Source organism: Lepeophtheirus salmonis, chromosome Z (genome assembly GCF_016086655.4).
Source record: "Lepeophtheirus salmonis chromosome Z, UVic_Lsal_1.4, whole genome shotgun sequence".
NCBI lineage: Eukaryota > Metazoa > Arthropoda > Copepoda > Siphonostomatoida > Caligidae > Lepeophtheirus > Lepeophtheirus salmonis.
In genome coordinates this window covers 13,259,202-13,275,963 of record NC_092584.1, presented here as the reverse complement: position 1 = coordinate 13,275,963, position 16,762 = coordinate 13,259,202, and the positions used below count along the sequence as shown (strand labels likewise).

At 33.7% G+C, this 16,762-nt stretch overlaps 3 protein-coding genes across 3 annotated transcripts; 2 read left to right on the top strand and 1 right to left on the bottom strand.

Annotated features, from left to right (window-relative positions):
- The first annotated feature begins 1,277 nt into the window (after positions 1-1,277).
- On the top strand, positions 1,278-4,777 carry Stt3A (catalytic subunit 3A of the oligosaccharyltransferase complex). Its single transcript, XM_040725835.2, has 6 exons — positions 1,278-1,923; positions 2,097-2,815; positions 2,877-3,269; positions 3,347-3,989; positions 4,041-4,229; positions 4,292-4,777. The coding sequence occupies exons 1-6, from the start codon at positions 1,821-1,823 to the stop codon at positions 4,435-4,437; spliced, it is 2,193 nt and encodes a 730-aa protein (XP_040581769.1). The 5' UTR covers positions 1,278-1,820; the 3' UTR covers positions 4,438-4,777.
- Positions 4,778-6,989: 2,212 nt separating this feature from the next.
- On the bottom strand, positions 6,990-9,923 carry LOC121130266 (endoplasmic reticulum-Golgi intermediate compartment protein 2). Its single transcript, XM_040726026.2, has 3 exons — positions 8,865-9,923; positions 8,318-8,785; positions 6,990-7,512 (listed from the first exon to the last, which is right to left on the bottom strand). The coding sequence occupies exons 1-3, from the start codon at positions 9,133-9,135 to the stop codon at positions 7,133-7,135; spliced, it is 1,119 nt and encodes a 372-aa protein (XP_040581960.1). The 5' UTR covers positions 9,136-9,923; the 3' UTR covers positions 6,990-7,132.
- Positions 9,924-13,252: 3,329 nt separating this feature from the next.
- On the top strand, positions 13,253-15,097 carry LOC121130278 (uncharacterized). The gene has a single exon (XM_040726038.2). It carries the CDS (start codon positions 13,949-13,951, stop codon positions 14,843-14,845), a length of 897 nt encoding a protein of 298 aa, XP_040581972.1. The 5' UTR covers positions 13,253-13,948; the 3' UTR covers positions 14,846-15,097.
- The last annotated feature ends 1,665 nt before the right edge of the window (positions 15,098-16,762 follow it).

Genomic DNA, 16,762 nt, shown 5'->3' with positions numbered 1-16,762 from the left:
AACTACTCATCATTAATGTGTTTGTGTAGCAGGGAAATTAATTTAAAACATTCGTATGCAATAATTTAAGACCACTTCATACTTTGATCTATATTATATTTTATTAACCTTCGTGGCATAGTAATAGATATTCGTCCAGAAGCTATTTAGCTGAAGTTATGATAAAGGTTCCAGTAAACTATTTTTAAGCAAAGCCGTTGTGCGATCTCTTATTATTTATCCCGCTCGCATTATTTTGATAATCAAAATAACTATAATAGAATATTCAAAAAATAAAGGATATAATAATCCACTCATCCTCTTTTTAAATTTTATTCAGACTTTTTTTAATAGAAATTCATGAAATGTCATATTCTATAGAGTATATTGATAAAATTTAAAATTACATTATTTGTCAAAGAAAAACACGATCTATAAATATCCTTAAAAAACTATTGATACTTAGAATAAAAAAAATATATTTCAGTCTTAAATTTAATACTTTAATCTTTGATGTTAGTTCTCTTCCCCCCTAAATTCAGCAATTGCCCTTGTTTTTGAACAACAAAATAATCTGAGTTTAAGCATGGATTACATGGTCGAATTGAAATGGTATATTTATTAGCCTAAACCTATCATAAAATTCAATAAAGTGATTGCTCTAATGGACTGAGATTTTCTAAAGAATTATTATATTAATGTAAAGGATCCTTTGGTAACATGAGTTGGATTAAATTCCCTGTGTAATCTGCTTAACAAACTATATTAATTAGAAAAATAAGATCGATTGATTTTTAGAGTGTATGTATAAGTCAAGGGGATACATAAAGGGATCTTCACCCTTGGAAATTCTATGTTTGAATAATCAAACTCAATTGAAAAGAACATATAGTTTTTTTTGTTTTTTTTTGTAAAATGAATAATTCATCCAAAAGTATGTTTATTTATAATAAGTTATGTTGTGTGCAAGTTGCAATTTTTTCGTCTTAAAAGGCACTATTTAATTATAACATTGATCATTCGAATGATACATTGATACCATCATTTCATTTTGATTTATTAAAATTATATGGTTCTAATGTAGTAGTTAACTGGGGGCCCTTGAACTTTATTATGTGCTACAGAATACTTGTACAACTTTAGTGGCTTTTATTTAAACAACCAAAAATGACACCATTAATATTGGTATCATGCATGGAATATTATATTATTCCATTACCCTCATCCCAAATTATGATAATCCTTCGTTTAAAATGATTCATCTTCTTTTTTTTTTTTTCTTGCAACCTGTATAATTTGTTATACAAGTTGCAACTTCTATACTACATATATATGCAAAATTTGTAAAATATTGAATACTACATTACGTCTTTTACTCATCATTTTCAACTGTAAGATTCCTTGATATTGATGAAAGAGATGGAAATGCCTGTTCTTTTTTCTATTTAACCGGCTTTTCAAGTATAGTTCAAAATAAGGAATATCATTGGGATTGCGTATCGTATTGATACTCATTACACAAAATTCATGGAAGCTACTAAAGATCAAATGGATTTGAGTTGTATATGATAGAGTGGCGAGATAGACTCATTGTCCCTTGAGCTGAGGGAGTTGCAGAGACTGTTGATGGACTAGCTGAGAGCAACGTCATCGTTCCTAAAAGAAGCTGAGACAGAGAGAGAGAGAAAGAGGGAAAGAGAAAGAATACAGAGTTTGCATTTGAGATTTGCTGCTGTGTTGTGAAGTTCTCATTTCATATATTATCGCTGTTTGTTGAGAGAGGACGAAGGGAGCCTCAAATATCCACTCATTCCCTGTTTATTCATATTGATAATTGAGTCATGGGAGGGATTCCTTATAAACCCATTCTGGTTGGAAGATTCAGTATTCAGAAGCAGGAATCATTACTCAAATTGCTCATTTTGTCCCTTGCCGGTATTTTAGGTACTACAAGTCACGAATTACCTTCAACATTTTTTAATACTCTTGACTTTTATTTTGCAAAATGTTTTGTTTTAATTTCTAGTTTTTATCCTCGTATTTTTGTTCTTCTTATTTTGTGCTGTAATTTAAAGTTTTTTTTTTTTTTTTGCATTAACATTGTCTATTGCTTTCAGCCTTTTTGATTCGTCTCTTCTCTGTCTTGCGCTACGAGAGCATCATCCATGAGTTTGATCCATACTTTAATTACAGAAGCACCAAGTTTCTGAGCGAAGAGGGGTTCTATGCCTTTCACAATTGGTTCGATGACCGTGCCTGGTACCCCCTGGGTAGGATTATTGGTGGCACCATTTATCCGGGCCTTATGGTCACGTCTGCCTCCATTTATCACTTTTTGTCCTTTTTGAACGTGACTCTGGAAATTCGCAACATCTGTGTTTTCCTTGCTCCCCTCTTTTCCAGCTTTACCGTTGTGGCCACATATCTTCTCACTTCGGAGCTTCATTCAACAGGTGCGGGCCTCACTGCAGCAGCCTTCATATCTATTGTTCCAGGATACATATCTCGCTCTGTTGCGGGGTCCTATGATAATGAAGGGATTGCTATTTTCTGCATGCTTTTTACGTATTATCTCTGGATCAAAAGTGTCAAAACGGGGAAAATCTACTGGGCTGCACTCTGCTCCGTGGCCTATTTCTACATGGTTTCCTCATGGGGTGGCTACGTTTTTCTCATCAATCTCATTCCTATCCATGTATTTATTCTCATGATTTGTGGAAGATTCTCTCATCGCATTTATGTGGCTTATTGTACTGTTTATACATTGGGAACCCTTCTCTCAATGCAAATCTCATTTGTTGGCTTCCAACCCGTTCAAACATCGGAGCATATGATTGTAATTAATTATTCATTTTATTTGTATATCCTGATCTGATTATATACCTCTTTTTTATTAGTCTTTGGGAGTATTTGGACTCTGTCAAATCCTATCTTTCGTCGAATATTTAAAATCCAGTATGAAATCAGAACACTTTACAGTTCTTTTTAAAGCATTGATGACCGTCATAACTCTAATTGTTGGCGTATGTCTTGGAATTTTGACTTTATCCGGAAAAGTAGCTCCATGGACAGGAAGATTTTATTCACTCTTGGATCCATCCTATGCCAAAAACAACATCCCTATTATAGCTTCAGTGTCAGAGCATCAACCTACATCCTGGTCTTCGTTTTATTTTGATCTTCAAATATTGACGATTCTATTCCCTGCTGGGATCTACTTTTGTTTCTCCAAGCTTACGGATCATAACATCTTTATAATTTTATACGGAATAACATCAGTTTATTTTGCTGTAAGTTCTCTACTACTTAATCAAATTCAATAATTTTGTACTTTTAGTTTATTATATCGTTATTTTAAACCCTGTAGGGTGTAATGGTACGCTTAATGTTGGTCTTAGCTCCCGTGATGTGCATACTATCGGGAATTGCCATATCTTCTTCCTTGAGTACATACATGAAATATTTAGACTCCTCCAGTGCAGTCTCATCATCTTCTACTGCTTCTTCTGGAGCATCAAGTCATAAGAGCAAAAGTTCAGGGAAGCATCACCGCTCCCATGATTCCTCCCAAAAAAGTAGCGACTCATCCCAAAAGGAATTGGTTGCCACTTGTTTTATCTCCATGATATTATTTTTTCTCATAACCTATGCCTTTCACTGCGTTTGGGCTACTTCTGAAGCTTACTCCAGCCCGAGTATTGTACTATCGGCTAGATCTCACGATGGATCCAGAGTTATTTTTGATGACTTTAGAGAGTCTTACTGGTGGTTGAGAATGAACACTCCTGAAGACGCCAAGATAATGTCTTGGTGGGATTATGGCTATCAAATTACAGCCATGGCAAATAGGACTATCCTTGTCGATAATAATACGTGGAATAATACTCACATTTCTCGAGTTGGACAGGCTATGGCCTCTACTGAAGAAAATGCATTTAAAATCATGAAGGAGCTTGATGTTGACTATGTCCTTGTTATCTTTGGAGGTCTGATTGGCTATTCCTCCGACGGTAATTACTTATGTTAAATATTAGATCCTTATAATAATTGATTCCTTATAGACATCAACAAGTTTCTATGGATGATTCGAATAGGAGGTAGCACTCCTGAAGGGAAACATATTAAAGAGTGGGACTATTACACACCCTCTGGAGAATTTAGAGTTGATGGAGAAGGAAGTCAGATTCTACTCAACAGTATGATGTATAAGATGTGCTACTACCGTTTTGGCCAAGTCTATACTGAAGGAGGTAAGTCCCTCTGTATTTATGATATGGTGTTGTAGATCAAATGGATCATTTTCTATTCATAGGGAAACCCCCTGGTTACGACAGAGTTAGGAATGCCGAAATTGGTAATAAGGACTTTGAGCTTGACGTCTTAGAAGAGGCATATACATCAGAGCACTGGCTTGTTCGGATATACAAAGTTAAAGATTTGCCAAATAGGGGATTATAAGTCTCTTTCTTTTATTGTCATTTAAAAAAACAAAAAAATAATAATAATGTTATCAAGTGGGGTTGAATCTGTAAGTTGGAACTTGCATTATTTTCTCTTCTTTTTTTATAGTAGTACTCTTTCTTCGATCAACATTTGTTTTTACAATCTATGTTTTTTTTATTATTTATAATTCACCCAAGGCATTATTTTGAAGAATTATGTACAAGTTTATCCTTCTTTTTTAAAAAAAAAGAAGGGAAAAAAAAAAGTATTAATTTATCCATGTAATTGAATTATTGTTGGTATAATATTAAATGCGGTATTTTTTATCGTTTAAAATAAACGCACTCTCTGTTTAGTTGATCAGCTTTCCTAGTCGTTTTATTATTAATTAGTATGGAGTATGTTATTCGTAGTGTCGTAGTTAGGACTGAAGACTGCAGTCTCGTCCTTTAACTTATAAATAGACTTGGGATTTTTGAGCGATTTTTTTGGACAAAAGGGCGCTAAAATTTTGAAAAATGGGCACCAAAAATATTAAAACTAAGCAATTTGTATTTAGAGACAAATACAGTTTTATATTTACCAACATTGATTGATAAATTTTGCTATATCAACCAATCAAGATTTTAGAAACATTTTCTTCAATTCATTTTTACATTCGATCAGGATTGGTAGCTTTAAACACACTTAAAGGCCGTTCAACGTCTACATTAGTAGTTGGAGCGAATTTGAAGCTGATTGTATCTTCAGTAGTCTTGTTAGACAGAAGTATCTCATCATCACCACCACTAATTAAAGGTTCAATCTTTTGCGTAAATGGAGGATCAGGATTTATGTGAATGAAATAAGTTATTTTTTTCGGAAATATTTCCCCTTTTTTTAAAGAAATTGTTTTCGGCTGAAAAAGTATATTCAGATGTTATATTAAATGATTATTTCTTCTGTGGTAAGATTTGTAATAGTTTTCGGTAAAAAGGACAAATTAGCTTTGATGAAAGACAAATAGCTTCCAAGGACTGAATCTTCACGAACTTGCTGGGAATTTTTAATGGCTAGGGCATGTTTTATTAAATTAACATACAATTTTCTTCATCCCTTCAAATAGGGTGTGTAGCACATGGTAGCAGCCATGACCCATGCCTTCTAACAGATTCAAGTTCAATTGCACAACATGCGATAAATTTCCTCTTTCTCTCATTAGCTGCTGTCAAAATCTGGCTCCCTCAGATATCCGATATTTGATAATAACTATATTGCATAATATACCGACATAATTTTCTTTATTTATTTCATACTAGACATAAAAATGAGCGATTTTCACACAAAAATGACTAAAAAGAGCGATATTCCCCATAAGGTCAAAATGAGCTTCATTGTGAGCGATCGATCAAAAATCCAAAGTCTACTAATAGAGTTTGGTCCTTGATGACGTCAATCAACTTTATTTCTTCTTTTTTAAATCAGTTCCAGCTAGGAGGATTTACGGTCTTAAGGCGGGAATGGACCGGATAATAAGGACTGACGAAACACTAGTCATTACTCTCATTAGTTCAAATGCTTAGAGTAAAAAAAAATCCGTTTCATAGTTGCTAAAAATATATATAACTATAAAATATATTTTGAATCTTCTTGGATCAGTGGTTCCCAATTCGGATATTTAGTTTTACATATTTTATATTAAAAAATTGATAGTGCCCCACAGTGAGGAAAAGGTTTAGATCCACGTTCCTAGGTAAAACAAATTGAGCCTGTATTGTACGTCTCAAACTATTAAAAGAGAGGATTTCCGCCTATGAACCTATATAATTATTATTGATCCTAGACTTAAAAGGGATTTAATCCTTATCTTATTTTTTTAATTACGAACGGATCAATAATATTTATATATATATAATCTTATAGTGGATTCAATAATATTTCATCGGATTATTATTCGTTACAAAGGAGAGTCGTTGATTAATTTAGAGGAAGGAAACTACATTACATTAATGCAAGGCTCAACGGTCGTTAAAATTAACCACTAGTTGTTGTTTTTTACTTAGCCTAACGAAAATATAAACTACTACTAGTTATATATATATTGGAATATTTGATTGGCCTAGATTCAAAGGGAACCCCATTTGCAATACTGTGTTGTCAAATCACAAACAAGGAGACAAAGCGTTTAGTGGTATTTCTTAGATATATGGGTTGGTTCTGGAATTGAAATTTACGGAGTGTTCCGCGCTTACAAATGTTAATTTTGTTAAAACATTGCTGAACACTACAGGAAGTGAAATATTACAAAAGATGTCTTTTGAAAATATATTAAACACTAAAATCACCCGTAATATTTGCTTTCAATGTCTATTCGACGTATGAACATTTATATAGGGTAAGATTTATAATTTGAAACTAAAATTGCCTGTGTGTATGAGGTATTTAAGGTAAGCCATTACGTAGGCTAACTAGCTAGATAGAAGCCACCCTGCAAGGAACTCGACTTGTTTTTACTAGCCATGGGCTAGCGTGTCTGTCGAGAGCTACATTAATGACCTCCAATGACTTTAAAATAAATCAATAAACAATTATTTTAATAAAAAACACAGTGATTTAATAGTTTATTAATAAATAAAGTCTGACAATGATACTGAAAGGAACAAAAAAAAAAAAAACTAATATAATGTGATAAAATGGGTGCAGTTAAAGCCAATTGAGCTAGATAATGTGTTTATATTTGGTTTACGGTTGATGAGAGCAGCTGATCCGTCTTTTCCACCTCCTTCTTAGTCTCACTCAATTTACAGCAAATTTTCTCTATCATGCTTTTAATAAAAACACAAACTATTTGGGACGTTGCGATGAGTCCTCCTACAGCAGCCAGAAGTCTAACAAGAAATTTGAATATAGGCTCTCTGTCTTGGGAAGCCAAGACTTTTAATGCTGACATATCATATTTGAAATATATTCCGGGTGTGTCTCCAGAACCCCTTTCTTTAGTTGCTCTTTTGTGCTCTTTGACAGAGTATTGATAGGTTGACCATATGAGATCGGTATAGCCTTGAATGTCCGTAGGGACGACTTGTATTAGATATTGGTAGTGCATTGAATCTAAAAGAGAGTATAATTTGGAGCACATACAATATGATGTTTAATTTGCATTTCATTGACACAGTGAGAAAATATACTAAATAGCTTAACATAAAATATGAGTTTAATCACTTTTTGGGGTAACCTCATAGATGGAAATTATGATTCTACAAGAATTTTTTTTTTGTCGAAAGTAAGTATTTTTCATATTTAGTAGACGAAAATAGGCTAACTGCAATATACTTAATGCGAAACTATGCTATATGGCTTTAAAATACAGCGAATGAAAACCTATTAGAGCCAAAAAGCTAGAAACTTAAAAAATCTGCTGTTTTAAATGAACGGAGATGACAGATACTATATGGAAGCTCTAATTTCCATGTTTACAAAGTGAGATAAATTGTGACTATTTTACACCACACTGGCGAGCAAAATATAATTATAACAATATTTTACTTCAAGAGTTACATGTTATAAACTTTATCATGTAAAAAGTTTGCTAAAATAGTTATATATCATTAAAATGTAAGTTTTGTTAGATAATCCAAACGAGACAGCTCAATTCAGTTCTAAATTTAAGATATTTTGCCTAAACAAATACATTTTATAAATTTGGTATTTAGAACAGGAATAAATAGTTAAAAAAAAACGGGAAGTCTAGTCACATCATCATTCTAATGCTGCAATTTTTTTTTTAATATCCTAGCTTCAATATTGGCCAAAATATAGTAACCCAAATATTTAAAGTAATATATCTCAGTTCAAGCTTTTGTCTAGATAGCATGTTTTCTCCCTGGTCAACAATATGTAAATCACAATAAGTCACCTTGCATAGCTATCTTTTCTTCGCCTTCTAGAGGCTGAACAATACCTCCATGCGGGGTTCCAAAAGAAAAGCGATCAATGCGATGTGTAAAATTATAGACTTCATCTCCTCCAAAAGTTGCAAAGTGAACATGTGCCCTAAAGAGGGGAAGGGTCTTACCCGGACTGATATGGAAATTACCAGCCACTTTGTTGAGTGTTAGAGATCCATGGATTCGACATGCGTCATGAGGTTCATCTGGGATGACTCTACGTGGAGGTAGCTCGCCATAGAGAGATAAAGAACCTGACTTCCATAAGAGATTCTGAATGGCGTGATATTCTTCACGGAGATACTTATTAAAGGTCCGAATAGCTTCAAAGTGTTGTCGTTGAACTCGATCCAGATCGAACCAGGTGTCTTCTTCCTTCAAAGTGCCAAATTTGAATGCATTATTGTTTGTAACGTCCAAAACATCCGCTCCAATGGCTGAAACATGAAACATGTTGAATAAATGAAGACGGGGGTCACAAGCGACTAAGCAACTTGAGCTTAGTGGTCAGCTCACCTTTGCAAGGAGTGGCAATTGTGATATCCACATTGATTTCAAGCTTGGATTTAAAGTCTGTGTCTGGAATGAATCTAAAATTAATCCCTGGATCCATAAAATAGGAAGTCTCGGAACAAAGAAGCACAATGACAAGGATCGTCGTGATTATAGAAATGGCCGCCCCTGAGGCTGTCTTTTCTACATACGTCTCAGGAACTTTAGGAAAGGCATCTAATTCCTTGACGATTTTATCAAGAGTTCGGATCTTTCGTCTTTGTCTCAGGACCATCTTAGTTATTTAATATAGATTTAGTATTTAATATTATTTATTACACGTCGATTAATTAAAATATTTACTGATTGATGTTTAGTTTTTACTTTTTACATTATCCATATAAATTAAAATAATATTTTTATTATCACGTCACTTGAAGCATGACGTCAAAATTTGAAGACGAGAGTGGCTGTTTGATGAATATGTACAATAATGGGAACATAACGGCGTCAAATTCATTAGTTTAAAAAATTAGTTCAGTTATTTTTTGACTATTTACTTTACAAAACCTTTTAGCAAATATCTACTTTGATTTTGAGCTATGAACGTGAAGTGAGTCCATCATTTTTGCCTCAACAACAATTTTTGGGGACTTAAAGAGCCAACCCAAAATGGAAGAGTTAAATAAAACACCACGTGATATTGTTAAAAAACTACAACAACGCCAAACTATTACTGTTTGTTAGTGTATCAAGAGATATTTATTATAAAAATTGATGTTTATCACCAAAACAGATTGCGTGATTAGAGCTTGTGCTCCTCCAGATAGTATAAGAACTCATTGATTAAATCCTACCTTCTTTGACTTGAGTGTCCATTCTTTGCCTAGAGTCCTTTATGTCAATCCATCATGTTTCGCTCCAAAACAATTTTTAGGATTTCATATATTTCGTTTAAAATATCATTGATGTTGATATAAAGTTACAATCCGATAAATACTATAGATATACAATAATTTTGCCAACAGGAATTTATGATAAAAAATGGTTAAAACTGGTTACGTATTTCGAGCCGATAGTATTAATAGATAGTTTTTATTGTATATTTAAAGTGGGAATATATAAAGGCAAATAAATCTATAGTTAGCTATAGACTTCCTTGATAAAGGCCAGAGGGACTAAAAATTGATCTTTTTTACTTACAAAACTTCAGCACCCTAGTAGGTTTGAAGCAGTTAGAAGATGGAGGGAAGTGAATAAAGAGAGGAGCTGGAATTTGCGTGGAAAGACATTTCATTCATCCTCATTCGGAGGAATCTCTCCTACGAAGAAATCGGATATATATGGATCAGATTTCAGCCATACTTCCCGTTGCAATAAATTTCTAATTGACACGCATTCTGATACTCACTTCAATATCATTGAGTGTTCAAGGGATCTCGATCCTTAAGGCTAGATATATTGAACAAATACTTCGCTCGGTAGATCTCGTCTCCTCTAATGCAAAGATCGTTCATTGTACAGGTGCCTCGTTATATAAAAATACGTGATAATGATCTCTGATTTCGTTAATCATTGTTTCTATACATTGATAAATTCTTCCAAATCTTCTTCAGAATCATTCTATACTAAGGAGTCCCATAAAACCACGGAATGATGTACTGAAAGACCCGGTGAGGAAGAGATAGAGTTCTCATCCTCCATGCACAGCTCCTTCTTTTAAATTCTTGAAACTAAACTCTGCTTTGTCTCTCTTTGCATATCCCGATTCATGAGTTTTGAAGGATCAAAATAATGTTATTTTAAATAATTACATTTAATTGAACCGGGAATTAGTAAAATCTCATGTATTTACGCACGAATTTGAACGGATTTGGAATTAGAAATAGTTTAATTCTAATAATATGAAATATTAACCCATTAACGTTCAATACAAGATTCTTATATTTGGTGCCGAAATAGAACCAACTGGAAGCATCAGGTAAACTGTACCGATTTCTAGTAACTATTCATGTGCTTAAAAGGATAAAAATAATATAACTAGTTGCATTTAATTCCCATGAAGTAATAATGAATAATTATGACACAGAATCGGTTTGTAATACGTATATTTATCTATAATTTGGAGTCGTAAATTTTAAAATAGCTGCAGATTCGGAGCAGAAATCTCTAAATAAAGAGTGCCCCACGAAATTTTTTCTTTTTGATATTACTATAAAAAAGAGATGGATGGATATTTTTCAATAATTTTTATTTTATTTGAAAGCCTCAACATTCCGGTTAATAATGGAACATAACCTTATTCATATGGCCGCCGTTGCTGGCCTTACAGTAGCCCATTCTGTCGACCCAATTTTTCAATACATTTTCGATTGTGTGAGCATCAATAGCTCCAATGGCGACTCCAATTTCGTGTTTCAAATCGTCTCTGGATGGTTGTTGTAACATTTATCCTTGATGGTTCCCCACAAAAAATAATCCAGCGGAGTCAAACCGCATCTACGAGGTGGCTAATTGACGTTGCCGTTTCGGCTTATGATGCGATTGTCGAAGACAGTGCGCAAAATATCCACTGTAACGTTGGCTATGTGGCACATAGCGCCATACTATTGGAACCAAATGTCGTCGATATCTTCCTTTTTCATTTGGGGAAACCAAAAGTCTTCCAACATAGCCCGATAGCGCTCACCATTGACCGTAACGGCAGCTCCTTGCTCGTTTTTTCACTTTCGGAAACAGCAGCAATGTTTCCGATTGAGCACACTGGACGAACACGGGAACGCGTTGTTTTATCCATTAACGAACCAGTTTTGCGCACACGCTTCACAAATTTATCCACAAACTGGCTGGAAGGGGCTTTATTTCGACCAACGTAATTTTCTTGCAGTTTCGTTTGAAGACTCTCTATTTTGGAAGTAAGTCTTCAGTATTTTCCAATTTTTTTCGAGCGTAAACTTAACCATTTCGTAAACCGGAGACCTTTTACAAAATATTAGACACAATGATAATGTTACTACAGCTGCCAAACGTCAAAAAAGTGGTAGTTCAAAATGCAACCGGTAGATGGGCCCCCGTTATTATAAATTCAACCTCAAGAATCTACTCACATCATACTCAAGAAATTAAATTTAACAACATGATTTTTTTTTTTAATAATAACTACACTCATCTAAGAATCAATTATTCTTAATTTATAGTTTGGAATAATATTTTGGGATCTTGGTTCTGAATCCAAATATATAAAATATGCAACTCTAAATCCATTTGAGTAAGTGTGCTAGTACACTCGGCTATACCGACCTTATGAATTAATCATATTAGTATTGAAAGAACAATCTAATAATATTCCATATTAATTGATTATTTGAATGAAACCTAAACAACTAAATTTCTTCTCACTATATTAGAATATTACTCTCATGAAGACCTAGGATCTCTGTTATGTATTTATAATTGTCTATTGAACCCGTAGTTCTTCATCCTCACCTACTTCATTCCTATGATCAATGATAGATGATACAATCAAAACCTATGATAGAGTGGTACCTGATTAATATTCTTTATGTGTATATTACCTTTATCCTATTCCTCCACGATCACTCTTTTCAATATTTTTCATTCATTCTGGATCCTATACATTTAGTTTGTGTCTCTAGTAACCGCGTCAAGTAACAGAACAGATCTCAACGAAAATAAATAAATTACTAAAAGTTCGCCATACGAGCGAATTATAGATTGTTTTACTGAAAACCATGATTAAAATGTAACAAAATAATAATACGATTGTTTTAGTATTGATTCTGTGTTATTCTATCATATTATTAATTCAAGGTTTAATTTGGGACATGAAAATGCCATTTCGTTATTGTGATTGTAGTCAGCCAAGTAGATATTTCAGAATCCTTCCAATTATTAGTTGTAGAACTATCACTGGCCTATATTACAAACTATTCCATCCCATATGAAAGTAGGGGTGCATTAGAAAACTTGATTTTCTTATTATTAATCAAATATATCTCTCTCTAGAGAGAAATTCAAAATCCCAAGGCAAAAGGGGCTAAATTAAGACATTACATTCGGTTGGGTTAGTAAGATAATGACATTGAACTCTATATTTAATATATTCAAGATAAACATTTTAATATTTTAAAGTTTACATGATTTGTCTTTCCTAGCTATCTTTTTATTTTCTTCACTCATAGCTAGAATAAAAGAATATTGGGAGGATAAGAAGAACTATGAAAATAATGAATGATAGCCAAAAGAATAAAGTAATATATTCTAGCCACACATCTCCAAAAGGTATTTTGTCTTTTTGAAAGAGGTACAATGTAACTTCAGCCAATCAAATGGCGTTCTTATCAGTAACTACATAATTTTAGCTGTTGTAGTTTCTACAAAAGATCAATAAGTCCTAGGATCGCCTGACAAATTGTAGTAGGACAAGACTGCAGTCTTATTAGTTTTTTTTTAGACCGATTCAACGCTAATAGTAGCCTTTAAGTAGTCTTAGTCAGTGATGCTAATAATTAATTGCCAATCATAAGCATTTTGTAGCTCGCCCGTTTGCTTTTTTTAAAGTTGGCAACGTGAAAAGTGAATTTTCTTTTCCTAAGCTGCTATGATTATTACTTAATTCCTGAGGAGTGAACTTCCATTTTCTACCACATACAAGGTATCATTGCTATAAACTGGATTGGACATTGGCGTGCGCTCTTTGAATATGCAATGTAACCCTGTGGATTTGTTGCGGAGTTATAATTGTAATTCTTTGTGGGATTCAGAGTAGGCTTGAGGATCGACATCGGAGTAATTCTTACAGATTTTCTTCTCTCCTTAACCATCTTCAAGGTGGTTTTTGCTGATCTAATGAAACGATATGACATTTAAGCCACACACAAAAAAAAATCATAAAATTTTCTGAATTATCGTCCATGTTGATTTTATGTTTTCTTTATTTTAACATACCCAGACTGCTAGCAAATTTCATTACTACTCCCAGTTAATGAATTCATCCTACTCTTTTTGTGTACCTCGTTTGATATCTCCAGTTATTACCTATTAGCACAATTTGCTCAATTTCTTCTACAGGCTTTGAATACTTAAAAATGGATATTGAAGGTGTTCATGAGAAGATAAAAAGAATCCAATGTAGTGACTGCTCTAGTTCTTTTACACGCTCTGGAGACTTGAAGAGGCATATTGAAGGTGTTCATGAGAAGATAAAAAAATATCAATGTAATTACTGCTCAAGTTCTTTTTCACAATCTGTACACTTGAAGATCCACATTGAAGGTGTTCATGAGAAGATTAAAAAATTCCAATGTAGTGACTGCTCTAGTTCTTTTACACGCTCTGGAGACTTGAAGAGGCATATTGAATGTGTTCATGAGAAGATAAAAAAGTTCCAATGTGGTAACTGCTCTAGTTCTTTTACACGCTCTGGACACTTGAAGATGCATATTGCGAGTGTTCATGACAAGATAAAAAGATTCACATGTAGTTACTGCTCTAGTTCTTTTACAAGCTCTGGAAACATGAAGAGGCATATTGAAAGTGTTCATGACCAGATAAAAGAATTTCAATGCCGTCACTGCTCTAGTTCTTATGCACGCTCTGGAGACTTAACTAAGCATATTGAAAGTATTCATGAGAAGACCAAAAAATTCCAATGTAGTTACTGCTCTAGTTCTTTTACACTATCTATACACTTGAAGAGCCATTTTCAAAGTGTTCACGAGAAGATAAAAACATTCCAATGTAGTTACTGCTCAAGTTCTTATACACGCTCTGGAGACTTGAAGAGCCATTTTGAAAGTGTCCACAAGAAGATAAAAAAAATCCAATGTAGTTACTGCTCAAGTTCTTTTACAGACTCTGGAGACTTGAACATGCATATTGAAAGTGTTCATGAGAAGACAAAAAAATTCCATTGTGGTTCCTGCTTTATTTCTTTTACACAATTAGGAAGCTTGATGATGCATTATAAGACTCATCATAAGTAGACTTACACAAGTGTAACTTTTCCAAGATAGCAAAATACATTTATACATACGACTGAGAAGGAAAATATCTAATTAATTATTATTACAAATGCATTTATATTTCCTTTTTTGCTTGAATTTGTCCAAAGTTCAAATTGGATGTTTCCATTCTATTTACAATTTTTCATTCAATAAAAATATAATTATAATGATATTTAGATGTAATAGATCAATTTATTTAATAATAATTAAATATTTATATTCACAACTGAATTAAGACTAAATTTATTGCTACACAAATGTTGTATTTTATTCTTCCAAGGGCCTTCGAGAGTTAAGGTGACTTATTTGTAATTAAAATCAGGAGCTATTCTACTCTTTTAACAATCACACTACATACAATAACTATCTAAACAAAATCCTTGGATAATAAAGTAATTATACTTATATGAAGGAACTTAATCCGAAAAGGTTTGAACATAGAATTACTTTATTCAGAGTTCATTAATAATATAGTAGACCATGTACTATCCAGTTTTAATAGATCCCACAAGTCTAAGCCTGAGGGAATGCATAAAATGACAAATGAGTCTGAACGATATCCCATATCTAATTTGAAAATCCGACCATGTTTTGATATAACTTTGAAGGTAGGTGCCGTGGTAGGTTTCATCGACCTGTTTTTAATAAATACGTAGGAAACTTGCCTCAGAGACTTTATTGCAGATTCCACTCTTCTTTGAGTCTCTGGGAGGATTTTATTTTATGAGTTTTTCAAATAGGCGTCTATCGATTGGACTACCCTGATACTCTGTTGCACACAAGGGAAGCTTTGGAGCCGATCCTAGCACGTTAAGGATGGGGGAGAAACATGCTCCCGAGATTGCAGCCACTGAAGTTCTAAAACTAAGAAACACAAAGCCTCAATCCAAGACTCTCCCTCCATATTCATCTTGGCAGCAATAGATGTCTTAAGTGTTCGGATAATACGACGTTGTAAATAAATTGTATGACCCAAGGACTTGTTGAAAACTTCTCCAAAACGTTCCCGTAAATTAAGCACCGCTACATGAATGGACTAAATTTGGCACCCCAAAGCTCAAAACCCAGCTTGCAAATGTGTTTACGATTGTCTTAGCCCTACTTTCAATCACTAGAAGTGCCTCAATCCACCTATATACCCTGCCGGTATATTCAGGAGGAATCGGAAGCCTTAAGCACGAGGAAACGGTCCAACGATGTAGACGTGCATTGCACTGTCGACTCGGGTCCTATGAGTCTGGCATGAAGTCCGGGCTTGTTCTTTCAGCATGACAAACAAAAAAAAGTAATAAATAATAATAGTTATACTTATATCAATATTGCTTATTCATTAATGATATTTCATCTTTACAAATTGCGATATTTGTAATTTGTAAGTTAGTTATAATTTATACATATGACATCTTCTTTTGTTGTCCCTGGGTTCTCGAGAGGAGGATAATTTCGATTCCCTTCAAATGAAGGTATATGTCTTAAATAGTGGATTGTTCTGAGACGAAAAGACGATAATGGTTCACTCTGGAGGCCATCACCATACTCTGTATTATGTGAAAAAACAATTCCACCATGAAGATTTTCGAGTGCCAAGGCAAGCTCTAGTTTAGATGGGAGGAAAAGCATATCAGCATTTGAAACCCCCCCATTTCTTTTTCCTTGGTCACAAGTAAGAACAAATCCAGTTGTGGGAAATTTTTTCGATTGATCAACATTTAAAACGGGGAAAGTTTAAGGTCTCTAAATCTTCTTAAGAAATTTTAATTTATAAACCCATACTTTCTTATAGAATGGTAACATAATTAATATCGATGACAACAGCATGACTCCTAATCAATACTTGGATGTGTTAGTGGAGGAGGTATAGACTTAGAACATCATCGAGTGTATTTTAACTCGAAC